The 26,798-nt window shown below is 33.7% G+C and overlaps 3 protein-coding genes, 5 long non-coding RNA genes and 1 pseudogene across 8 annotated transcripts in view; 7 read left to right on the top strand and 2 right to left on the bottom strand.

The window, feature by feature from the left end:
• LOC124456615 overlaps positions 1-950 on the bottom strand; it is a 31,034-nt gene extending 30,084 nt beyond the window's left edge. The window contains exon 1 of the long non-coding RNA XR_006952355.1: positions 770-950. This is a non-coding gene — a long non-coding RNA (uncharacterized LOC124456615). The remainder of the gene's footprint in view (positions 1-769) is intronic.
• A 1,332-nt stretch (positions 951-2,282) lies between these two features.
• LOC124456598 lies at positions 2,283-2,999 on the top strand (annotated as a pseudogene).
• Positions 3,000-3,076: 77 nt separating this feature from the next.
• On the top strand, positions 3,077-3,588 carry LOC124456610. The gene is made up of 2 exons (XR_006952350.1): positions 3,077-3,140; positions 3,256-3,588. It is a non-coding gene; the product is annotated as an uncharacterized LOC124456610 (long non-coding RNA).
• Positions 3,589-5,140: 1,552 nt separating this feature from the next.
• LOC124456607 lies at positions 5,141-5,808 on the top strand. Its single transcript, XR_006952347.1, has 3 exons — positions 5,141-5,208; positions 5,363-5,482; positions 5,688-5,808. It is a non-coding gene; the product is annotated as an uncharacterized LOC124456607 (long non-coding RNA).
• A 373-nt stretch (positions 5,809-6,181) lies between these two features.
• Positions 6,182-6,360, top strand: LOC124456609. The gene is made up of 2 exons (XR_006952349.1): positions 6,182-6,223; positions 6,321-6,360. It is a non-coding gene; the product is annotated as an uncharacterized LOC124456609 (long non-coding RNA).
• Positions 6,361-6,888: 528 nt separating this feature from the next.
• On the top strand, positions 6,889-8,278 carry LOC124456608. The gene is made up of 3 exons (XR_006952348.1): positions 6,889-6,954; positions 7,244-7,415; positions 8,257-8,278. It is a non-coding gene; the product is annotated as an uncharacterized LOC124456608 (long non-coding RNA).
• A 6,279-nt stretch (positions 8,279-14,557) lies between these two features.
• Positions 14,558-16,114, bottom strand: LOC124456597 (52 kDa repressor of the inhibitor of the protein kinase-like). Its single transcript, XM_047007004.1, has 3 exons — positions 15,950-16,114; positions 15,352-15,558; positions 14,558-15,238 (listed from the first exon to the last, which is right to left on the bottom strand). Exons 1-3 carry the CDS (start codon positions 16,112-16,114, stop codon positions 14,558-14,560), a joined length of 1,053 nt encoding a protein of 350 aa, XP_046862960.1.
• A 1,182-nt stretch (positions 16,115-17,296) lies between these two features.
• On the top strand, positions 17,297-17,912 carry LOC124456620 (THAP domain-containing protein 5-like). Its single transcript, XM_047007018.1, has 2 exons — positions 17,297-17,657; positions 17,746-17,912. Exons 1-2 carry the CDS (start codon positions 17,304-17,306, stop codon positions 17,833-17,835), a joined length of 444 nt encoding a protein of 147 aa, XP_046862974.1. The 5' UTR covers positions 17,297-17,303; the 3' UTR covers positions 17,836-17,912.
• Positions 17,913-18,372: 460 nt separating this feature from the next.
• On the top strand, positions 18,373-21,115 carry LOC124456596. Its single transcript, XM_047007003.1, has 9 exons — positions 18,373-18,573; positions 18,775-19,129; positions 19,225-19,422; positions 19,487-19,673; positions 19,811-20,062; positions 20,147-20,318; positions 20,431-20,576; positions 20,705-20,905; positions 20,985-21,115. Exons 2-9 carry the CDS (start codon positions 18,911-18,913, stop codon positions 21,113-21,115), a joined length of 1,506 nt encoding a protein of 501 aa, XP_046862959.1. The 5' UTR covers positions 18,373-18,573; positions 18,775-18,910.
• The last annotated feature ends 5,683 nt before the right edge of the window (positions 21,116-26,798 follow it).

The raw sequence follows: 26,798 nt of genomic DNA, 5'->3' as shown, positions 1-26,798 counted from the left end.
TGTCGAGAATATCAAACACGATCTGTGTACTCTGCTTCGAGAAGAGAAGTCATTTGATATTAATGGAGTTCGTCGAACCTATGAAACGAGAGCTGCTACTTTTATTTCAAAATCCTCTCCTTGGAATCCCTTTTCAAAGGGTAAAAATGGGAGACATATGTCAAGTGAAATGTTAATACCTAAGCACTTGACAGTTCATTGGCAAAGTGGAGAACTAAGAGCTTTAAAGTAAGTAAATTTACCTTTATGCTTGCATGTTTTAAATGCAAATAGTGTACTCGTTTCAGACTCAGAGTGTAGTCGTGTAGATAACGACGAACAATCATCATAAAATATACACGATGTCATATTACTTATGCAGCACTTATACTTGTATTCATATGTAATATAATACAATCGCTGGAAAATGCTTCTCGGATAGTGAAAATTCAAAAATTTTCTGGGGGAGCATGCCCCCAGACCCCCCTAGCGGTGGCTCGCGCCTTCGGCGCTCGCAATGCATCGGTCAGCTAAGGAGCTGGATCCGCGCCTGCCTAAAAATATTCTCATCTGCTTAGACAGTTCTTCGCCATATCTGTGAACTTTAAGATAACCCCTCCATTTTGTGGCAATGTTTCTGGGTTTTTTTTTCTTTTCATGACATCTTTGACTTTGTCAAATGCATCAAAATTTTTATCTCGGATAAAATAATCAAACGTAAAGTTTTCACCAAATAAATTATATCGTCCGTTGTTTTTGTTATTAATATTAATTGTCACTTGCTTGTTACCTTTAGTGCTCGCTATAGTAGCAAATACTTCGTCAAGAATCCTTTGATGGTTGACTGTAAGCGATGGTGGACCTTTTATCATCAGTTTTCTTCTTGAATTAAGGCTAAACCAAACAAGAAAGCCAAAAAAGCAAATCACAACGACGCTGTTGTACGCAGTTTTCATTTTTGTGATCTACAATAACCTGACACGTTGAATGCGTGTAAATTCAAAGTTGCATTTATCTAAAGAAATTTCATGCATCAAATTGCACATAAGTTGAAGCAAATATGCATAAAATATCACAACAAAACAAAGACGTCTTAGAAACGCATCTAGAACACTGACCTGATAATAAACTGCAACAGCTTATATAGTTATGAAAAGTGAACCCTAATTATATTTGGAACTTCCGATTGCCCAATACAGATACAAATTGCTATAGAAATTTATGTCAGATAACGTTTACAAACAAGGGTTTTCGAATAGTTAAGGCATTTCGCGACCATTTAGGCTTTTCTTTATCTCATATACCTGTTATGGATAAAAAAGTTATTTTAATCAATTTGATATCAAAATTATTAAGATACATGTAAATTATCGGCGTTTGTGTTCATTTGAAATCTGCTCGTGAAAGAATCGAATTTACCCCATCGTTACCAATGCAAGATAGTTTACCACTCGCTTTCCAAGTTTAGAGGCAGTTATGACCTAGAATATATTTCAATGCTTAAAAATTGTGGTAAGTACCTTTATTTTATCATTCTTATAATCTAGAGATTGTTGTATGTTACTTTTACCGAGACTTTATGAGCGAGGTATTATTGATGTAGGAAAGAACAAATTCACTAAGCTTTTCTACCTTACTGTATTCTCAGTTTTAATTCCTATTTTTAATTTATAAAGATAATAACACCATTACACAGTGCTATAGGATTTCGATATGGCATTCATCGATGAGTTAGCGTGCAGTTTGGTTTTTTTGACAAAAGTATCTAACATGTATTAATTGCAGTCTATACAAAGCTGTAGCATCAGGAATTGTATTCTCTTGTATTAAACTGCCATCAGAAGTTGAAAACACCTTTCTGTTTCATTGCATATTTATATAACAATAGCTTTTGTTCGAAACAAAATGCTCCTGTCTATTAAAGACAGGAAAGCAGATTCACTTTTGTAATTTTTTGAACCAGAAGGTGGTTTCTTTGCCAGCATCCGGCAGTGTATAAAGAATGATAAAATAAAGGTACTTACCACGATTTTTAAGCATCAAACATATCCTAGATCATAACTGCCTCTAAACTTGGAAAGAAAGCTGTGAATTATCTTGCCTTGGCATCAATGGGGCAAATTCGATTCTTTCACGGGCCAATTTCAATACACCTTTTTGGCGGTTTTATTTGAATAAAAACACGTGCTCGCTAAGTGAAAAACTCGGACAAACATGGCGGAAGTCATAACAATGACTAATTTGCTATATGAAATAGAAATATGCAAAATAAATTTTAACATTTCTTTATTTCAAAATATAAGCGCTTAAATGGAAGAAAGGTTACGTGAAGAGAAATTCAAAGCTATGAAACTGCCAGAATTAAAAAGTTACCTGCAGAGTAGAGGTATAACCGTAAGTAGTTATCTGAAGACGGGACTAGTAGCCATTGCATGTGCAGTGGAAAAAATGAACATTCCATTGATACCGCAAGTCAGTAAAGCCAAGCAGCAAGTAAATTTAAGTTGTCGTTTGACCATCCATGACGTTGAGCTGCCGGATCCATTTACGATTAATGTTTCAAATGATTTTAAAAATTCAACCCCGTTCGGCTTGTTTGATGTATTTAATCATCTTATATATCATTCATCGGAATACGACAAGCAGGGTCTGGCAGCCTATAAGTCGTTCGAGAACTATCGTCTGTTTTACGATGGATTTGTTGAGTCTTTGCTAACAGCATACAGGCAAGATGCTGGGGTCCATGTTTATATAGGCAAGGTTAAGCCTACAATGAAAGAAATGACAAAGATGGTAAAGACGTTTACGATTTATGGTTTATAATGGAAGGAATTGGGTCTAATCGCGGCCGTGTGCTTGATGCGTATTGCTGTTGTCTTGGTGGTTGAGATGGTGGATGTAAGCATGTATCATCTGCTTTGTATTCTCTTGAAGATCTGCTTAATTCTAGAGGAGAGGATAGTGTTACAAGTAAGGAGTGTAAATGGATTCAAACATCAAGATTCTCATTCATCTGTTAGAAGTGAGCTCTTATCATGCCACCAATAAAATATATTGTGCGAATAAATCTTGCTATATGCATTATTTGGTATGTCCCACAGCAAATCTCTTCAAATCTCTGTGCTGTTTTTGTATCACTTTTTATTAAATACTTTTTGAAGGTAATTATGGAAACTACATGTTTCTTCAAGTTAGAGCTTAATAATAGGAAAGATATACTCAATGCAATAACATAGGGAAGAGTGCTTACTTTTTCAATCTCGCAACATTTTTTAGGATATTGAAAAATATGAGAAATGTCCCAATGATTTCATTGTCATGGAACATAAATGTTTCAGTAACAAGGATGCCACAATGGAAAGAAATAAACGGCGCAGAACTTTGCACACATTGTTTACTCTGCATTGATCTAAGTTTATCAACACAAAGGAATATTTTATTGTATATTTATACAATGTTTTTAAGGTGATGCAATAATCTGTGGTTGCAAATTAACCAAGGCTGCACAGATAGACGCAACAGAATAAATATATGGTTTCATTGTTAATGGGATTACACCTTGTAATATACTAAATGACTTCAGTCGTTGAATAATACTTTCAATGTGAATCCTCTTTGTAGCCACTCTCCTTGTCATTGTTGTTGCACCAGTGCCAACATTACCTTTATGCTTAATTGGAGGTGAAATTAAACGGACATGTTGAAGGGCAAGTAAATCCTGGATCTTAAATCCTTTGTCAGCCATCCCCTGCAGCTAACTCTTCCAACAATCCACATCTCTTGATGATTTCCTTGTCGCTTATGCAACCACTGAACAATGTAGAGATATAATTGATATGTAGAAGCGGTGACATGGAAATAAATAGTTTGAAGGTGTTTCTGCCTTTGTAGTTACTATGTGTCCGACGTTGACTTGAAGGAAGAGAAGGTTTTTGTATATAGAATTATGTGCAATCAATTATTGCATGAAGACATGGATTAGATTCGTAAACTTTAGGCCGGGTTACTCCTTCCATGTCTTTCAAAGTGGTAAATGGAATAAATAACTTTAATTCCTTATCAAGAAACTTCACCCATGTCAAGAATATGCTGCTACCAACAGTTTCTGACACTCCAACTAAATCACATAACATCTTGAGACTAGGGAATCTTTTGATCCTGACCAATGTGAATATAAATTGCTCATAAACTGAAAGTTTAGCCCATGTAGAAGTTTTGTGGATATATAAAAATGATTAAGTGCTTATCATTCATTATACATAGGGAGCTATTAACTGCATTACACAACTATTAACTTGAGTATTTACTTGAGCAATATGTATGATTATATATTACTGTACCCTAGCACTGCTCTATTTTTCTTGTTTATATTTTGCTGTTTTCTTCCCTTTCCATTTGATAAGCCTGGAAGCCTTTGCTTTCACGAACTCAAAAAGTATTTTCAACATTTCACTTGGTAGGACTACAGATAAATTAATTCAGAGTAGCTCACAAAGTCCTTTATTATTTACACTAGCTTCCAACATAAGCAATTATATCCCGTTATAATCAACATAGTAAAAAATGAAATTTTATACCTGTACACAGTAAAAACAGATTGGTCAAAATGACCAATTTTTTCGTCACAACCAATTTTTAAATTGGTCAAACCTTTTTGACCATTAAAATATTGGTAATTTTAACCAAAAAAAATTGGCAGCGGCACGTGCCTGACAGCCTGTTGCCGTTGTATGTAGTCGCGTGGCGTGTTTCTAAACTTCTTGTGCTTTGTTGAAGTGCATTTTAAGTGTTTAAACTCTTCTATTGTGGGCAAAATGGAAATCAACAAACAATCATCTGTCGCTGACATTATTCTTTTTTTGAAAAAGAACAAATTGGATGAAATTGTCGAAGATTTTGAAGGTATTGTCTCATCCTGAAATGTAGGTCGCATGTGTGAGGTTTGGTGTCTCGTGCATAAATCTAGTGTAGAAAATAATTCAAAATTAGATTTATGGATGACTTGCCTTGTTTACGTTTTGCTATTAGGCAAATTTGGTCGAGCGCTTTTAGAGAATAGCAACAGCAATAACGTAATTTCATTGATGTTTTGCTTCTTATATTTTTAAAGCTTGTCAAGTCAACGGCGAGAATTTTTTCAATTTAGAACCACATGATATTTATCAGACGATTCCTCTAATAAAACTTTGCAAGAAATTAACGTGTATTTGGAATGACGTTACTCAAAAGGTAAATTGAAGCCTTACAGGTTTTCTATACATAAAATGGTTCAAAATACTTGGTTTGTTATTGGTTTGTTGATTATATTTTTTACTGCTATGTGCTTTGATTGTGTCGTTATAAAATCACCAGAAGTAAAATTTCCGGCTTCATCTATTAACAGGGGTCATCAGCTTCAACAAGACACTCTTGTGTCACTTCGAACAACATCAGAACCATCAACAAAGATGTGAATCCAGACATTCCGAGTAATTCAGCTGATCATCAAGAAAATCATGATGAGGTGTCAAGCAACCCAGCTTCACTTGTTTGTGTTGTAATTGTGTGGATCCAGATGAACCATTGCTCCTATTTTGCCTGAAATAGCTTAAAAGCATTTAGTCTGCTTACTATATATTGTTTTGTTCCTCTATGCTTTAGTTATGTTGTATTATGTTTGATGAAGAGTCACTATAAGTAGAATTTATGATTCAATCCTCTATTAACAGGGCTTGTCAGAATCAGCTTCAACAGTGCACTCGCACATCTATTCAAGCCACATAAGAACCATCAACTTGGATGTAAATGAAGACATTGTTCTTAGTACTTCAGCTGATCATCAAAATGATGGGTATGAAGGCTGAAGCCATTATTTGTATACAATATTTGTTCTAATGCTAGTTCATAAATATACGATGTTTCATGTTTGACTCAGTTACATAGGAAATTTTCCTGAACTCAATTATTTTGTTATATAAAATCCATAAATTAGCATTCTCTTTCCATGAATGGATGTAATTCCACTTTTCATTTTTGTTACTCATTGTGGAATTACATAAATTCCACAATAAATACAGTGTTGAAGTTTTGAAAATTTTGCTGCGTTATTTCTTTACTTCTTTATGTTGTATGTTAAGGTTTAATTTTACTATTTTTTAAGAACATTGGACCAGAGAGACATCTCAAGGACAATGTTCCAAGGAGTCCCTTGACAGCTAATGTGAACAATTCCAATTGGTTTCCCAAGTTTTGTTTGCCAACAAGAGTAAGTAGCATTAAAACTTAGTTTTTTACACTCTACAAGCTTAATATATGTTAATAAAGATTGCCATATCATATTAAACCATGCTGTTTGTGTATAGTGGGAACCAGCAGTGGAGGAGGCATTAAAAAGGCAGGAACTAAATCCAAATGAAAAAAATGCATTAAACATGCAATTAACTTCTTCAATTTCGGCACATACTGTATCGCCAACTGTTCATGAAAGAAAACACATTGCTCTTATGTTAATTCAAAAGTATCCATTCTTAAAGGGATCATTTGGTTCTGGTCATGTAGGTTAAAAAAATCAATTATATTGCTGCATAATTCAGTTTCATAAAGTACTGTCATTGTTTTGTTTTTTTCCAGCAACTATGGGCAAACAAAATAGCAGACCGAGTCCTTAATCTGCGAAGAAGAGCATCCCGAGCTCAAAAGCGAAAGCGGCTTGAAGAAGGAGTCCTAATTCCAAAGGGAAAACCTGGTAGGAAAAGTAAGAAATCAGCTTGCAATTCTCTCCCATCTCTTCCAGAAGGTGAAACAGAAGCAGCTATTGTAAATCAACAAAAGCAGTTGGTTGAAATGTTTAATATTGGCTCGCAAGACTTAAGCAAGATCAATCTGTTGATGAACAATACCTTTGCTCATTGGCGTAGAGAAATTTTGGTGAACAATACAAGGGTTTGGAAGCTTCTGCATGACTTCCCTTTTTTCAAACACACCAAGGGAGTTGAAGTAAGGTTTCATTTCTTTTTCTGATTTTTCAATTTTTTTGAAGTATCAGGCATGTTAGCCTAATGAGAGGGTAATATTCATACGTGCATGGTATACTTTACTAGATTCTAGTACTACAAACAATTTTAATTCAACAGATTATATGTAGCATATGAATTTATGAATATGAGTTTTTTGCCAATTATTAATCTGCTGCTGTCCATGAGTATGTATGCTGTAGCAAAACTGTCAGTTGTATCACAATTACTCAGAGAAAGATAATTAGTTTTTTGGTTTAATTTTTTTCCAGCTGAAAGCAGAGTTAGGACGTATTTTGGAGAAGAGTGATGTTGTGCAAGACATGAAGGAACGATGGAATTTGCACAAATATAAAATGCTGTCTGCTATTAAAAAGACAAAGCAAAAGAATGTCAGCAGTATCCTTGAAGAGCTGGAGGATTGTCCAGATGAAGATGAGAAAGGTTGGTGTAAAAATCAATAAGTTAAAATCCCTATTTATACTGAAGTGTTAATGCTTTAGAGAGTGATAATGGTAATATATTCATTCTATGCTATGTTGATTATTTTAGCATTTTAGCATAGAAACATTCTTGCTATGCCTAGAAACACAAAATTTTGATATTGGGCCAGCCGTATTTTACATTTAAAACGAATTCTGCGAATGTCATGTTTGATGACGTCGTTGGTATAAAAAAAAAGTAATGTTCAGAGAAATCTGCAATTTCCCTGTATATTCTTATACAACCGCTAAGATGATAGAAGAAGTATATTACAATTTTTTCTTTAGGGCAATACTTTCCAAAATATTTTGCATGGAATATTCTTAAAAGTGCTGAGTCAGCATTTTAATATTTTTTTATTATATATAAAGTGTATAACAATGCGCCCTCCCGGCTTTCACCATAGTGCAATGGTAGATCGTAGTGAAACGATGAAGAACATTCAATTAAGTTTCTTTAAGATTTATTACCTTACTTGTGTTAGAATTCAAAATACTTACTCATTCTATCCTTTAACATTTCAGGTTTTTATCATTTTTTGTCACTTCAATGTTTTGAAACGCTTCAAAACAATCCCCAAATTGATTTTCAACTCGTACATAAAAATCGTACGCACTGACCAACCATGAAGTAATCCATTATTATATCCTTACTTGTTCTTGTTGTAAAACTTTCCTTTAAGATTATAATGACGTGCGCATTTTTGCAAGGTCAATTTAATCAAGAAGATTCTTTTTTCTTGATCAAGTTGTAAACACAACAAAGCATGCACATGTAGTGTCAATAACTGCTTCCCTCTTAGAATATTATATAACTCATGGACTGGAGGTAATGGAATAGAAGAAACGCTGAAAGAACGCCAAGCATCATGGCATAAGTCATGCAGGATCTTTTTACCAATACAAAGTTGCAACGTGCCCTGAAAAGAAGCTTAGTTGCGGAGAAGACAGACGAAGAACAAACATCTGAAATCGAAAAAGGAAGTCCAGTTAAAGCCAGATAAGCAAGCTTCCCTGCAGTTTCCAAGAATGAGTGCATTTTCTGTGATAAACCAGACAACTCTTCAAACGTTCGTGCAGCTTCAACGCTTGAGATAGACGGAAATGTTAGGGAATGTGCTGTTCTGCTAAACGACAGACAACTTATAGCAAAGTATCAAATCGTGATATGGTAGCAATGGAAGCAAAGTACCATCCCAAATGCTTATTTTTCTCTATAATCGACCAAGGTAAATGAAGGCTGAGACGTCAACAAAGGCTGAACGTTCAGGCTAAACCTTGATGGGCTAGCGTTTGCTGAACTTATTGCTTATATATAAGAACGACTAGAATCAGATTCTTTAGTTTTGCTTAAGATGACGGAGCTGACAACATATTTTAAAATGAAGTTGAAGACATTAGGAGTTGAAAGTGGATCATTTAACTCTACCAGACTTAAGAAAAGAGTCTTCACTGTTTTTCCGAATCTTACTGATCAAAGTCAAGGAAGAGACACTACTTGTATTGAAACATGAAATTGGAAACGCTTTTAAAAGACCAAAGAAAGAAGATTCGGAAGCATGGCAATTAGCAAGAGTGATTATAAAAAGGGATATATTTTATACAAAGAACTTATTCAACGGACAATCTCAATCTTGGAATATGTAATTTGAAAAACTGTTTAAGTGTTTATGTCACAATTTTTTTCGCGAAATTTCTGATTCAGGTAAAAAAAAATCATTGTAAAAGTGGTTTTACAATTTTTTGGTCGATGGCTTCATTTTGAGATAAATGCATTTCTTTTCTCAAAATAAGCAATATGGGGAAAAACGCTACTCGTTTAATTTGTTTGATGAGATACTAAATCGAGAAGAATGTGATGTGACATAAGAAAAGAAGACTATGGAAAATAGAATGAACTGTAAAAACCTTGGGCAAAATCGTTGGCGATACTTGGTTATTAATGTTTTAAGATTCAAGGTAATGTAGTAATATGAGATTTGTATATGAATTTCTATTTTAGAAAGAGAAAATTAAAGAGAGAGAAAAATAATTTGAAAATATTAGTGTTAGAAAACCATTATACTTAATTTTCATTAGTTGATGAATATATTGATTTGTTAAACGATTTGTTAGTTCTCTCTGATTTATATAAAGATTTAAAAAAATGGCATGGAGAAGATTTAAATTACTGTAATATTGTTGGAAGTCATTCTCAATTGTATGTGAATGCACTGAAGAAAAATGATAAAAAATGAATATTATCTACCTTTTGGTTTTTCTGATTCCACGTATAAAGATCGATGAACAAATAAAGACATGAGCAAAAATTGATGAGAATTTACTTGTACAACTTTTTACTTGTACATACTGTTTTACGAAAGGACAATTTTCATAGAAATTATCATAGAAATAATGAAAAATATGATAATTTTAAAATATGTAAGGAATCTATAGGCGGTGTTACTACTACATATAAAGAGAATAATTAAATTTGTAAACAAAAAAAGCATGGTGTAAATACAGCGAAGGAATTATTAGCGAAAATAAAAATATTTTAGATATGGAAAATAGAGAGAGTTTTGGAGAGAATTTTATTCAGTTTATGAATAGATTTTTTGATTTGTCACGTGATACTAATCAATTATTTTTGACGGATATTTTGAAGCTGTTAAAAATAGATAAGGAAATAAAAAATGTTAAAAGAAATAACGATTGAAAATTATAGTAATCAAAATAAAATCACAAATTACGGTATGGAAAAATTGATCACAGAAAAAATGATGAAAGAGTTGGAAGAAAGACTTCGAATTGCTGAAGAAAAGAAAGAAAATTTGGTGGAAAGAGAAAAAACATTAGAAACTATTAAAGAAATGAAGAAATTAAACGAATCTTTATTTGAAGAAAAAAGTGAATTGATTGTTATAAATAAAATTGTATGAGAGGATCTATAAAAAAAATCAAACAAAAGATTGTGGATATTTAAAGACAATGATGAATGAAAATAAAAAAATAGAAAATTTGTATTTAATTAATTCCATTATTTATCGTTAAAGATTTAAAAAAATAATTCGTTTCTATCAAATGCATTTTTTTTTAATAAATAAAATATCATTACAATTTGAAATATGAAAGTTAGAGTCTTTATAAAATATTCTATATAAATTTAAGAAATGTAACTTATCATAATAAATTACTGAATTACTTGTTTTGTTTTTTTTTATATTTTACAACTAATAAAAATATAAAATCATGTAACAATATGTTACAATATTTACATGATAATATACGTCGTGCATAATCAACATAATTCCATTTTCTATTAAAAATTTATAAATTACATTTTTATTTACATTAAATAAGTTAATTTTTTTCAGTGTATCGAAAAATTCTTTACATGATATATAAATTTTCACACTGCTAACAATTCTAAATAAATCCCCACAATGTAAACATAAATGAAAAACATATTTTTTTACACTATGAAAGTCATGCAAATAAATGTTAAAATGATCATATAACTTAATATCGGTTTTTTTGAGAAACCAAAATAAAACTATATCTACAACAAGAATCTTCATCAAATAATAACAACTTTTTATACTGCATTTACACCCAATAAGTAGGAATTAAATAAATATGTTCAAAGTTTTCATAATCCCAACAACGTACAAACCCTAATATCCCGTACAATTTTTCAATAAAATCTAATTTTTATAAATTTCTCTTTTGGAATCATATTTAAAAAAATTTGAATACTTTTAATCTTTTCTAGTTCATTTAATATTCAACACTTTCCTATTCGATGGGATACTTTTCAATTCAATATATAACTGCATACAAAATGCAATGGGTATAGTATTGGATGACCATGATATTCTATCAATAAAATAGCAAAAACTTGTATCGCCAAAAAATCTATAAAAAAATTTATAAAATAATCCATCAATATGTCCAATATAACCAATATTTTAAAGATTACACGACGGGAAAAATTGTAAAATCATCTTTTTTTTATGTAATCTACAAAAAATTATTAATTTATTTTTATTCGTTTCATCGTTTTTGTCACTTTATCTGCAAAAACTTACTAATAAAACCAAAAAAATAAAAAAAACATTTAAAAATGAAACAATTGATTTTTAATAGCATATTCATTTATATACATTGTATAGTTAGATTTAATATCAACTCTAGGTTTGTATTGATTATAGTAAAAATTACAATAATGTACACCAATACGTCCCACACGACTAAAAATATAACCATTATGCCCTATAACAGCACATGACTTTTGCTATAGGGTTTTTCCATTAATTAATCCTTGAACTTCAGGAAGAATAGGCAGGGCCAGCAAAAACACTTACTTGCAATGCTATCTCTTCCAAAATAAACCAAATCCATCTTTCTGTATCAACTCTCTCGAAAGCATCGAACAGTAAATGTTGTTCACAATTTTGCCATCAGCCTTCAATTTTTGAGTATATTTTACTAGCCAGATTATCAAGCAAAGAATGCTTCGAAGGCAAACAATCCATGATATCTGCTTTGGCAGCAGAAAAATATGGAATTAAACAAGGGGATCATAAAGATAGTGTTTTGTAATTTTTTGAATGTTAATGAACTATAAACACAAATATCGCGCACAAAGAAAATCACTCGTGGCATAAAGTGTTAGTCATGCTTTTCAAAAACAGCATGACCAGATGACGTAAAACGTCGCGTTTGAGCATGCTCAGATGCTCTTATCAAACCAGATTACAAAAAAATCACTATAAAACATATTTGGTCATGCTGATTTTTAAGAGCATGACTAAGGCGCGCTTGAAAGTTTAGAATAAGTTTTACTTAAAGCTTTTGCATGGCGGTAAGATAATACGCTGTAGAATACTTTGATAACACGCATAGAGCAAGTTTGTAGTTGCTTTTTGTCCCAAATTGTTATATGTGAATAAAAATAATCTCTAAGAAACAGTCATACATCAGAAATCTACAATCCCTCTAAAAAAATGAAATAATTATTTTGTAGAAGTTTTTAGTCATGATGAGCATAACTAACATGGCCTCTAGCTACGCCACTTTTTGCTATTGATAAAAACCTCCAATAAAGTTGATCATACTATTTGACGTATAGTTGATGTCAACAACACTCAGTTCCTATGAAGAACAGTAAATTAAAGCTATTATTTGTTTCCTTTTCATAGAAAATGGAAAGTTACTTAGGGCAGTAATGACAAAGTCGAATTCCGAGAGAGAGATGCAATATTGAAACACAAACACATCATACACTGACTAAACATTAACATTAACGTAAAGTATTCTCCTTTTGGTAAATATAACAAATATCACACACCTGGTATGTTTCTATAAGCTATCTATCGAGCCAAACGATAGAACTATACATTACGTGATATACTTTCATCTTGTCCTCAGTGTTCTATTCTTGTAGTCGTTAGGAATTCACGCAATGAATTTAATTTAAAAACATGTAGATCTTGACATTTTTTTCATGCTTCACATAAAGTATTATTCCTCAATCTGCACTAGAGTTACCGAGTTTTAATTTGTCTTGAAACTTCACGACTAAATTGTCGTTGACGCAATAATGATGCAATTTTTCATTACGATCGACGTAATCTCTGCTCAAAATAAGCCTCGAACATCAGGCGCCGATCCAGATTCGTATATGCACTTAGGCACAATGTGGCACCGTTAGCACGAGTTTTCTAGGGGGGTCCAGAAACATGTCCCCCCCCCGTAAAATTTTAAAATTGCATTGCGAAAAACGTTATTTCCTGCGTTTTTGCAGTTGGTCTTCCAAACTATTTATTACTGGAATGAGCTAACATTCTTGCTCATAAATTATCGATTTTTGACCGTTTCGCTCAATATCAGAGCTCATCAGCATGCCTAGGAAACTCGCAGAAAAATATGCTTCGAGGGCTTCCGACATGGACGGCCTGGTTCATTACAAACCTAGCCTAAAAAATTCTTTACACATCATTAATATGGAATTTCATTTTATAATGGTCTAGTCATACCTATATGCTGATTATTATGCAAACGATTCCATGTCAATTTATCAAATGAAGTTGTCTATAAAAAAAAGCAAAAAATTGTTTGTACATTCGGTCGTCCAGGTAAGTGAAGTCCTGAGAACGACTGTTTGTGTTTATATTAACTGAGGTTAGCGGCAGTCATATTTACAGTCAAGAGTTTAAAATAGGCATGAAGAACTTTCACTCCGAACTAGAAAGCTAGTTCAATTCTTCTTTTGTCTTTTGAAAAAAGATCTATAATCTTTTCTATATCTAGATTAGTGTCCTGATGAATATACAATAAAGCAAGACCATTTAACCTGTCAGCAGCCATAGTACCTCTTGTATAGTAGTTTAATCTTTGCAAAGCAGAGAACGACCTCTCACACTCACAAGAAGTAACTGGGATAGTACCTAAGATCTTTAGCAATAATTTTATGTTCTCAAAACCTGGAAAATTTACCGACTTTAAAGTAGAAGAGAAATTTTCAGGAAGACAAGTTTTAGAAGACGATTCCCAGTATTTCTGCCAGAGATCAAGTTCACCATCTAAAGCTTTTGGATTTGGAAGGTCATCCAAGAGCAAAGAAGTAAATGAGTAAAATTTTTCCTTCCAAGTAACGCTACAAGAAAGACACAAAAGTAACTTGGATGGAATTAAAAACAAGCCATAATATATGCTAGTTGCTGATGAATCAAACCTTTTTTCTAACTCAGAACACAAGTGATCAGCTAAAGGAATGGTTATTGTTTTCTTAAAGTAATCAGATACAGATTCAGACGGAACATTACTTCTAATTGCCTGACGATCACTAGGTTTTTTCTCTTCAACACCCACTTTTTCTGCCATCGTCAATGCAATACTGTACCAGTTAGCATGATAAACATCGACTTCATTTCTTACAGTTCTCGACAATATTTTTAATGCCTCAATCAAGTTCAAACCGTCAGCAATATCATTACTAGAAGACTGAAGTAACTGAGTATCTGGAAGAGTAATATCAAAAATACACCTAGTTATTATCACTGCTGCAATAAAATCAAAAGATGTCAAAAGACGTAACAGAGGGGAAGCTTTACTAGAGGTCTAACGATTACACTTGTCTTCGACGTTAAAACTCATTTCTTCCAAGGAAAAAACAATAGCAACATACAGTTCTTCAACAGTATGTAAGCTAGAAATACGCTCGACCCATCTTGTCTTACAAGCACTTCTCAATCTCTTTTTTGCAAAATCTGGACCGTTTTCTCCAATGCAATTCTCCAAAATTAGTTGTCTGCATTGGGAAGAGTTGAAAAAGTTAGCAACTTCCTTCACATGTTCCAAAACATTTCTTACATACTGAACAGCACAAGTCCCACAAATACTAAGATTTAATCTGTGACTGAAACAATGTGTGTAAATGGCTTTATCATTCAAATTCTTAATCCTTGCAGCAAGACCATTAATGCATCCAGCAACAGCACCTGCGCCATCATACCACTGCCCACGACAGTCCTGAATGTTCAAATTCAACTCTTCGTTTAAACTTTTCAAAATCACAGATGCAAGGTCCTTCCCAGACATACCCTCACTACAATGAATGAAACGAAAAAATTCTTCTCTTATGTTGAACTCCTCGTCAACAAAACGCAAAACCAAAGACATCTGTTCTTTATTAGAAATATCACATGTTTCGTCTGCAATCAATGCATAAAACGTGCTCTTTTTTACTTCAACTAGAAGCTGTTCAGTGAAGAATTGACCACAACACCTAATTAACTCATTCTGAGTAGTTTTAGAGATGTAGGAGGCATTTTTATCATGATGCTTAAGATGGGCTTCCAAAATGGTGTCCCCTCACGAACACGGAAGTTTAATAATTCAATAAAATTACAAACATGCTTTTCAGAATATTCACCAACTTCAGGATGATACTGAGAATCATCGCGATGACCTCTAAGTGGTAATTGAAGGCGACCTGCAAGAATGATGGTATCAACTACTGGAACTAATTTTTTCCTATTCTCTGAAATCTTTTTCTTTAAGTTACTATCAATCATGACATTTATTGGCTGGCTTTTACCGGAACTCTGATCCAAGATATCCTTAAGAAGAGCCGAAATGTGAACATGAAGACCTGATGATGTACTTATATGCCTTTTTATTGCACTTTTAGCATCAGGCCAATGTGTTAATGGCTCTGAAAAAATATTTTAATTCGACTGTTTTTGGAGGGAAACCTATCACCAAACAAAACACATGGTTAGCAAAAAGCACCATTATAACTTGGGGAATACGAAAGCCAAAGATAATCCTTCAGCCAATCATGTCGAAAGGACCTACTGCGATCATTTGCATCAACAGTTTCAGGAAATTCATAGCATTCATCAGGTACGTATTTCTCCCGCAAGTGAAATATAAGTATTTTTAGCATTCATCAGGTACGAATACATTCTTTACAAGTTTTTCAATTTCATGAATTTCCATACCTCTCACCTTTTCTCTATAAAAACCAACATCATATGGATTTCTAGGCAAATCATCATTTGCAGTTTTATTATCTGGTAATTGCAAGGTAGAAGATGAAATAAAAGAAGAAACATCACAAGAGCCCAAAGCGATATTGTGAGATATACCATATGGATGAGCCTTGGTTGTCATGGTTGTCTCAGTAGGACCAGAAGGTGTAAAACCTCAACTATGTTTGTATACTGGGCTTTTTAGCTCGTGACAAGTGACTACTTCCCTTTCTTTTAGTTCCCTTCCCAGCAAGTATCAAAGGCACATAGTGATTGTGTTTGAATGCAGTTGCTTGAGGAGCTGAACCTTCAAAGCAAAACAAAACTAGCAAATAATTACTAGTGGAAGCACAAGCTATAGATCGAATACGAGGTTCAATTCTTTGGTTAAATAATAAATTCCACCTATAAGCACAAGATTATATGTCAGGATAATAAGAAAAAATGCTACAGGATGTAACTGAAGAGAGTGCCAACAAACAAACAAACCCAGTCTATGCCATATCTTTTATATTTAACACAGCTTCTGCCCTGACCAGTTCAGCAACAGAACAACCACTTCCAGCACTATCAATAGCTTCAAAAGAGACTGACATGGCCACCATGCTTGAGATAGAATCAAAGTGTTTGTTATGCTGAGTTTCAAAAACATTTGAAAAACATGGATGTTTCGCATAATAATCAGCAAATAAAAATAATTCCATAGAGGTCATCAGCCTCAAAATAGTCAACACAGAGTTGTCACCAACAAGCAGAAATTACAATGAACTATAGATTCAGTTGCCATTTGTAGCAGATCTGAAATAATATTATGTAAATTTCAAATATCATGCTTCATTTCATTTTTGTACATCTTATCTTAAGTATCTATTGAACACATCAAGAAATAAATCAATAGAAACGTTTTAAATATGATCGAAATTTGAAAATTTGTTTTGTTTTGAATCACATAAATAAAACACAAATGACAAATCCATCGGGCATCACATCAAGTCAATTTATATTTGCTTATATATTCTTGTGTAAGCATGCATGCATAACATGTCATAAGTTTTCTAACCTTAAAGTGCACATACAGCTATTTTTAGTTTTTAATTTTCAAATAGATTTTGGATAAATAATACAAATGCCGTTTACAGAATTTGAATAACGTTTTTCGTTTTTGAGTTATCTTTCGGCAAAGATGCGAATAAAACCTAAATTTCAACGTTTTGTAAAAATTGTCGAGAGCTCTAATCCGTGGCATGGGACTTACTTGTGACGTCATTTAAGGAACACAGAGTGACTTCCAAAACAAGTTACACTATTTATGCATGTGAACAAACACAAAAATGCCAGATCGATGTGTAGTTTTTGGTTGTTCTAACGTAGCCAGTTTGGAGAAAGGCATTTCACTTCATCGCATACCATTTTTTAACGACGAAAGAAGCGAAGCTAAGCGTAGGAGAAAGCGATGGGTCAACTTTGTGAAAGCTACTCGCGATAAGTGGGTCCCCACAAAGAATTCCGCAGTTTGCTCGGAACACTTCACAAAAGATTCGTTTTCTCGGCAATTCGGCTCGCTTTCTGAATCAGAAAGTAATTTTGCACCTCGACTCATTCGAGATGAGTTCGGAATCGTTGCTTACCCGAGCATTTATCCTCGAAAAGATGACAATGAACTTACAACAAGAGATCGCAGAATGGTGAGCACGTTAAAATTATACATATGCATATCTACATTTTACCTGGAATCTGTGTGAGAGTATATTTCATAAATACATGCCATTTTAGATGAAAAGAAAGTGGATGTCTGATTATAAAAGAGAGGTTGAATCAGAAAATATTCCAAGTACAAGTAGCGAACCTCAAGAGCAAATATAAGAAACAACTTGTGATGAGCCTGTATTAGAGAAAGTAAACTTATATGATTATTACGCCACTGCTGTAAAGGTTAACGTAAATTATTGTTTTGTATATGTATTGCTGTTTGTACTAATTTAGGAAGTAGCTGTGCAATGTGAATTAGAATGCCAAAATTGTTTAAAACTGGAGAAAGAGAAACGTCGCTACAGGAACTTATGGCTTGGGGCAAAGCTTAAGCTTCAGTGTAGCAGAACTTATGCAAGCAGTTCTAATATAGATATGCTTGCCGTGGGTAAGTGTTTTTTAAGATAATACGCCTGTTAATTTTATTTCATGTATGATTCTAGGTCAAGAGAAGATTTGCCAACGTAATAGGATCAGCCATGTTTAATAACCTCAATTTCTACAATACTACCAACTAAGCTTGCATGCACCCCTGGAAAATTATTGAAGTTAATTACTAAGAAATATGGACTTAATCAACCTTGTGTAGCTGCTCATTACTGAAGTATCTTATTTCATAGATGAGTATGACAACAGCAGCAGCAATGAAGAATCATCAACTAGTTGCAAAGTGGTTGATCTTGATAGTTGTCCTGCTGAGGAGGTTTTGGACCCAAATGATCTTAGTGGTGACTCAGACTCAGAGAGTGATCTTGGTGCTCAACAAAGTTAAGAGACTGAGACAGAAGAGATAATCACATCTAGTGACATGGAAGTTGACTCTGAATCAGAGCAGCCAAGAACATTTAAAAGGTAACAATTTTTGGATGAGAACTGTAATGTATCAATCACCATGACAATGTTAAAATAGTGGTGATTGTTAAATAAATCAAAGTTAAACAGCTTATTTAATCAGTCACTACCTTGATGACACAAATAATGTGTGCCAGTATGTAATTGTATTTATTGATAGCTACTATTGCATTTCATACATTGAGTTTTTTTCTTTTGTAGAGTGCTCAACAAAGACACCAACCTAAGAACAGAGAAAAAATTCATTGTGTTCTTCACCCAACTGTTTGAACTTTTTAAATTCTGCCCAATTTGCAAATGAGATGATGTTCTTGTTGAGATATTGCAAAATGGTTCAATGGCAAAAGTGAAAGTTAGTTGTTCCAATCAAAAATGTGGAGCAGCCACAACATGGAATAGTCAACCAGTCATGACTGGGACTTCCATTCCTGCTGGAAATTTGCTATTGTCATTTGGTATTTTGATTGCTGGAACCTCTGCCACAAAGGTGATCAGAGTTCTACAGCACATGGGATTGGCATGCATTTCATTGAGTACATACTTCTCTCACCAGCGTGTAAGTAAGACTTATCCAACAGTGTAAAAGAAAAATGTAAAGAAATTAATACAATCAAATGAAAAGCTTGAAAGTCTTTTTAAAGTTTTGTGTAGGAAAAACTATATCCTGCATTGGTGATCTACTTGAAAAAATACCAAGACAGTTTGATAGAGAAAGTGATGGCATGTAAACAGCTTATTGCAATTGCTGGGGATGGAAGACACGATTCCATGGGACATAGTGTCAAATATTGTGCATATACAACATTCTGTTGCACAGTACCTCAAATTATTAGTTTTTCTCTTGTGCAGGTACATTTGTTTGAATTATGTGATTTTCTTCTTTAAAATTATTTACCTATTTGCTATTTTGTAGAGAAATGAAGTTGGAAATAGCACTGGTATAGAGTTTGAGGGATTTAAAAGATCGATGGATTTTCTTAAATCTCGCAAAATTCCAATCTCCATGTTAATCACTGACAGGCACACACAAATTGCCAAACATTTGAGAGAGAATTGTCCAAGTATTACCCACTACTTTGACCTTTGGCATTTGACAAAAAGTAATGATTTTTTTTAGTTAATGAAGCAGTACTTTATGAAGCAAAAATATAACATATAGCTTGTATACAATTTACTACCTATGCTGGCATCAATAATTAAAGTGTGTATCTAAAACATATTTTATATTTCATCTTAGAAGTGACCAAGGACCTGACCAAACTTGCAAAATGTGGTGGATGTGAGTCTTTATCAAGCTGGATAAGACCTTGTTCCAACCATTTGTACTGGAGTGCTACATCAACACCTTCTGGTAACGGAAATGTGATTGTGGCTAAGTTTAAATCTTTCCTTGGTCATGTGAAAAACCAACACAGTGGATTTTCACACCCTTTATTTGACAAATGTGCTCATGAGTCCAACATAAAACCACGCAAATGGCTAAATGAAGGTAAAAAATCTAAAAAAATTCTTGTTGCTTTAAAAAAGAAATATTATGTGTTTAATAATCTCTTATTCATTGCCTTGTCTTTAGATTCTATATCATACAATAAGATGTATGCAACTTTAACTAAACCAAGGTTGATTGCTGGAATCGTTAAAGCTTCTCCAATGTCTCAAACAAGTGCATTGGAGGGATTTCACTCAGCTCTTAACCAGTTTGCACCCAAAATGATAAGCTACTCTTTTCCTGGGATGTTCTGCAGGTATTCTATGAAACATGTGTGGTGAAACACCAATGTGTCATTACAGTTTTTATTCCCTCGTGCCAATTTAAACTTTTTCAAGAAATTGAATGCAATTTCATATTTCATGAAGGCATATCCTTGCTGTAACTCACTTCAACAGCAATTTGGACAGGGATAATCAAGAGGTTAATGGAGTTCCCCAGGTTAAAGTGCATTATCCAAAATTTAAAAATGGTGAAGCTGTTGTAAGAAATGTTAAAGTTGCTCAGGATTTTGGTAAGGTTATTTAATACATTTCTCCTACTGCCAGATATCATGTGTTTAATGCCATAATAATGAAAGCCTTAATAAGAAATGATTACCATAAAATAAAATTTTGAATAATTTGCACATTGCTCCTCCAGGGTATGTTGAAGATATTTATCAAGTGTTGTGCTCTGCACTCATTGATGAGGAAACATTGAGAAAAGCCAAAGGTGATGTTTTACGAATGACTCCATTGCCAATGAATTCCATGTTGGACAAGCAATCAAAAAGTGAAGCTATCTCAAAAAAAGCAAGAAGACAAAGCATGCCAGCTGTACATTTCCCCCCAACTAAGCCAGGTTTTACAAAAGGCATTACTTGCTTTGAGTTAATTTGAATCTTATTTTTGGAACTGACTCACTTTATTGTTTGATATAGCTGAAGTATCACCTGTCCAAGAAATAATCACTAATCAGAGAAATGAGAGAGCAGCACCTCGATGCACTGTGTGCAAGAATTGGATGAAAGGCCATAAAAATATAATGAACTGTCCAAAAAACCAAAAGTAACGAGTTTTTTAGGACCTTGTGGTATGAGCCCAGTTACGTGGGATTCAGTGAAGTGTGAATTGACTGCATGGAAAGAATAAAGGGAAAGGAATTGTAATTTTGTACGTTTGGTATAACAAGTATAAGTGTGAATCGAAGATGCAATATATCAAGAGTGGCTTAAATCATTCCACACTTCACTGAATCCCTACTAGCTGGGCTCATGCAAACAACACCTAAAATAATATATAATGTTATGTTATTTTACAAATTGTCCTCTTCATACCCTGCAAAGAGTTCATTTTTTTAAATTAAAAGTTTTTCGAATAACATGGTAAGCACAAGCTGGAAGTCTTTTGTCTCGAAGAATGCCATGTACCATTCTTGTAAATTGTCTATATGCAACAACTCGAAAAAACCTGAAAAGGCATAATACACAAGGTCCATTAAAAGAGGTAGGAGTCCATAAAATACAAATTTTGCAAGTGTGCATTCATACATAACCCAGACAGAAACATTTAACTAATAATTCTAACAAACCTTTGCTCCAAGAATCCTTCATGATATGTAACTCCATCTTGTCCCTGGTAAAGATTGGCAGCTAAATTTAATGCCCATCGATTGAGGCAAATGGCATCAAATCCTGGATGCTCTGTTATGCATCTTGCATTTTAATCATGCATTTGGAAATTTCGTGGCAGCATCTACATTCTTTTGGATTAACCAAGAGAGGAACACGGCAGTTACCACAATTGCACCTACGAAAGTTATCTGTCCAAAGCTTTGGCAACAATAAATAAACAAATTTCCAACTTTTCTTACCAAGAATCAAGAGGAACTTCATTTTGCATTCTGCGTTCGAGCTCTTCTGTTTGGCGTCTTTCTTCTTCTGTTTCTCTAATATAGTTTTCTAACCACTTTTCATCTGCAAGTGGTTCGTTTTCATACGCTTCAGCTTGGCCATACTCAAAATCGCCATCGGTGTTTCGGAGCGCATTTGATGACGATTGATCTTCGTCTTCTAATTCGAATTCCCGACTGTTCAATACAATATTTTCCACTGTTGTTGCTGTACTCGACTCAGAATCAGATGTCGACATGTTTCGTACAATTTTTATATTAATTCAAAAGCAATATATAAAGAATTGTTATTTCACACTATGTTGTTTTGTATGCAGCGCATTCATACGTTCCTTAAATGACGTCACAAACCTCTCGTTTAAGTCCCCTCAGCGGCGCGGAAATTTCTCAAAAGCAAGCTAATTCAAACCGCAAAAAAAACTTTGTTTTTTCTTTTTTTACGAAATTTTTTTCGAAATCATATTTTCCACAGTCTAAACTTTAAAATTTCAACAAATTTGGAAATAGCTGTATGTGCACTTTAAAGCAACCAAATTTGTGTTCTTTGTCTTGGCACTCTGCGGTATGTAAAATTCGGCATTGATATTTCGAAAAATATCAACACCGAGACGATCCAACAAATTACCGTTGGTAACAATACTGTTGACTTTCAGGCAATCCAACATCTCTCCGTAGAGTTGAGCCATAAAAGTCTCATCTTTCCTCGTAAAAGCATCTTTGACTCGATCAGTGAAAGATGCCATGCTTCTTATTAATATTGTTGGTTTTGAAGCTCAAAGATAAAACCTCGCTATCAACAACTCAATGTGTGCTGAATTTCGCACAACACCGCTTGAACATTTCAGCAAAAACGGCGGCTCGTTAGTCAGCACAACGGCAATAAACCAATCAAGAGACAGATTTTAGTCTCCAAATTCAGCACAATTTAAGGCGTGCTAACTCTGCGCGGTTAGCTATGGGTATTTCTCCCGCAAGTGAATTATAAGTATTTTTAGCCACTTGAACCATTGAGCTCTAAAAGACCTGGAAGGGCAAAGGGGCCTGGACCCCGTGGTCAAAAACATGGCGGTAATGGCGGATTTTGGTTGTCAAAACTTCCACTTTGAGAAAAATTTTTAACATTCGCTCCCTCCCGAAACGGATCTCTATTACTGCTCATAATAATGACAACCAAGATAACGTAAGCATAAAATATTGAAAATAATGCTTTAGGTTTTTGTGAAATAAACACACACATTTAAATGAGGTAAATCTACTGTAAAATAACGTATATTTTGTCAAGTAATGCTTTAGCTGTATTAGAAATAAATATCAAACGGCAATCTTTACACTTTCAATGTGTTGTTAAGCTTTAATGCATAATCCCATGTGCATTACTTGTGTTTTTGACTGTTTGTGAACAGCTTGGTGCAACTCTCTTTCTTGAATAGATGGGTAAATCTTAGTTAAAATGTCCAAAAAGGAATTAGAAAAAGTTAGCTTACCCCTACGACTTAAGTCGACTGGAAATATATTATTAGTAGGTATGTAATTTTTTGAGTTTTTTTTTGTAGGATTGATTCTGGATGTCTTATAAAGTATTATGATAATCTGATAAATCTACTGAGAACTTATGAGGAAAATATTTCGAACTAGGAGAGCAAAAGAACTAAATTCAGAAATTCTATAATCATGTTGCTGGTTCTGTTTTGAGCCAAGATATTAGAAACTGGATTGTCATTGACAACCATGGATCTACTACTGAACAGGACTACATTAATTTCCCATTGAAAATACTATTTCTTAAATTAAAGTGCATTGGTTTCTCTGACATAACACTTTTCTTATTGCTGCATGAAGGCAAACCTGTTTAAATAATTCTAATGTAGGTGAAGATTTTTAGCATGTTGTATAATTGTTATTGTACAGTCATTATTTATAACATTATGGCCTTGTGTAAAGTATGTCAAGAAGAACATATTAATTCTCAAAAATGCTAACCTTCTTGCACTACTTTTCTCTTGTGTCCTTACAAATTACAGTTACCTATACTAATTTTTTCTAGGTTCAAACAACTTGACAAACTTTTGAATTTTACATTATGACTTTGAATTTTTCTTTTTGTCTTTTGGTAAAAATATCAGTGAATGACTTAAAAATCAAGTTTATCTAAAATAGTATTTTGTAAAAAGTAACTATACATAATTGGAAAAGTCTCATGTTGAACGGAAGATGTGGTTTCTTTTACTAGATTGCTACTCTTATTCTTTTAAATGATATTGTAATTCTTCAAAAGACATAAAAAGTTCTTTGCCATCAATTTTTGCTTCTTCCACATTCAACTTCATTGCAACCGATGCATCTTATGTGAATTTTTAATCACCTGGAATTGAAAAACGTATGGATTTTGTCAGAAGATGCAGTATTGTATTTAATGTTTCATGCATGTCATAATAAGCTCTTCTTGAGCAAATACTTCAAGGTAGGAGCAAAATTTGGCACATTATTGAACAAAGTAGTTTTTATCTTGATTTTGGTGTACTAACCTGTTTACTACACTATGTAACAAACAATTCATTTACAGAAACACCAGAGATAAAACTTTTAGCATAAAGCAAACCTTTACACACCATCATTATGGTTGTCCATAATCTGTCAAATTGTCCAGGCTAGCTGTTTAATACAGGTATTTTTTATTGTACGACATGTACCAAAGAGCTCACTAATTAATTCTGCACTGCATTTGATTTCAATACAGCTCTGTCCTTAATATTTGCTTCATATTTTCAGAAAAATATGAAAAAATCCTTTATTTCAACTCAGTTGAAACAAGGAGTTTTAAGATATGCATATCTCGATAAGAAGTGATTGCTTTGCCTCGTCTAGCAAGCGATTAAGTAAAGAGCAAATAAGACTGGATAAACATAACTTGAAATATAACTTACGAGTAAAAACATTCACAAAATATAAGCCATCACACTTCAAGTATTGACTTAAAACAAAACACTGAACACTTTAAATAGTAAATAATCTTACGTTGCTTACCAGTGTCATGAAATGTTTCCTTTTCTGGCATTACTTCAGCATCCGTCTACCAAACAAGTTTGCAGTATGTTTTAAAGATAAAATTTCTAAAGTTTTTGTGCTTGGCATTGGTATTTTATATAATCGCAATTGTGGTTGTCAAATCCGGGTGGGCGAAAAACATTTCATTTTACGAGCCCGCGTCTTTCCGCTGACTTTGACAACCAAAATGCGCCATCTTTTTGACCACGCGGCCGCGCGCTGATAATTTATAGTAATTTGGTTGACGTTTCCCCTCCAGGTCTTATAGATCTCAATGACTTGAACCCTTAATCCAGTGCTTGATCCAGGTCCTGGAAACAATAACATTGCTCAGTGAATGCACTTTGTTGCACAATTTTCTCATAATACTATCCCTAACCCTGACAATATGATTATTTTTCTAATGCTTTCGTTGTGAGGACACAAAAAATTTAATTAATTTTCGGATAAAGAATTCATGATCATTATTCACACAACAAAACAAAGTACACCATACCGAGACGAGATTCGAACCTGCAAAAGGCGAATAGGAAAATGCTCTTGGTCCTTTCGACAAAACGGACTTCATTCCACACGAGCAAATTGTTTTTATTTTCAACTAGGGATATTTAAAATTTGATTAATTTTTCCGCTGCTGTGAAGAATTTAACTACGTCGCGTGATGAATGTGACGTAGTTTCATTCCGCCCCTGCCGAACATTGCTAAAGATATGTTTTTCCTTGGAATATCAATTTTATTCTCTGTTGTGCAATAAAACAATAAAGACTATTAAAATCAAACACTTTTTCTATATATCAGTTATCTAAGGTAGTCACATTAAGATGACTGCCACACTCAACATACAGCTTCAATTTTAGAACATAATGTGCCCTCCAAATATTTAGGTCAGGGATTTCCGGTGATTTGAGTGACATGGATGCATGGATGAACCCGACAGCTTGCTGAAGTGATCAATATTTTGAAGTGATGAATTATTTAATACGTCAGCGTCTCAAAGCAGGTTAAGGTACTACAGTAAATGTTTTGAATCTGGGAGTATCGTTACATGTTTGTCGATGACTCTGAAGATGACTTGTCTTCAAAGAGGACTACCGCTAAGGTTGTCAGAACGTCAGTCAACAGCAACAAATACAGTCGGGACAATTATAATTGAAATTGGATTGGTGAAAGTGATTTTACGGACGTTCAAAGTCACGATTTTCATCATCTTTTTGGCGAACTTTTCGATCGGTATGCTAATGACTTGTGACGTAAAAAGTTGAACACATATATCAACATGGCGTATTCTACTAGTAATCTTAATGAGAAACGCGGACGAAAACGCTGTGTTGCTGGCAGACCTAATCAAATTAGTTGCGCCAATGATTCAAAAACCGAAGAAATGTCGATGCATCTGTTTCCTAAAAAAGAAAAAGAGCCCCAAAGACATAGAAAATGGGTAAATTTTGTGCGTAAACATAGACCGGGTTTTGAGGCTTCCTCTACCTCGTGTCTGTGTTCTGCGCATTTTGAAGATTCTTGTTTTGACCTTAATTTGAGCGTGAAAGTCAAGCCCAAAAGAAAGTGAAGAAAGATGCTATCCCAACCATTGACGTGGGGGGGATTCCTGAACCATTACAGGACGAAATAACCGATCGAAAGCGAAGACAAGTAAGTTTACGCTTGTTTATGTTAATTTTTCTTTTGTCATATGTAAATTCGATATAAGTTTTGTAGATTATTCGACATACTCTCCATAAGCCATCGTTGAAGGATACATGTTCTTTCAAGAGGAAGAACCATCTACTAGTGATGGAG

Source organism: Xenia sp. Carnegie-2017, unplaced genomic scaffold (genome assembly GCF_021976095.1).
Source record: "Xenia sp. Carnegie-2017 unplaced genomic scaffold, XeniaSp_v1 HiC_scaffold_57, whole genome shotgun sequence".
In the NCBI taxonomy this organism is placed as follows: Eukaryota; Metazoa; Cnidaria; class Anthozoa; order Malacalcyonacea; family Xeniidae; genus Xenia; species Xenia sp. Carnegie-2017.
Note: the sequence above shows the minus strand (reverse complement) of the source record. Positions and strands in the feature narration are given on the sequence as shown.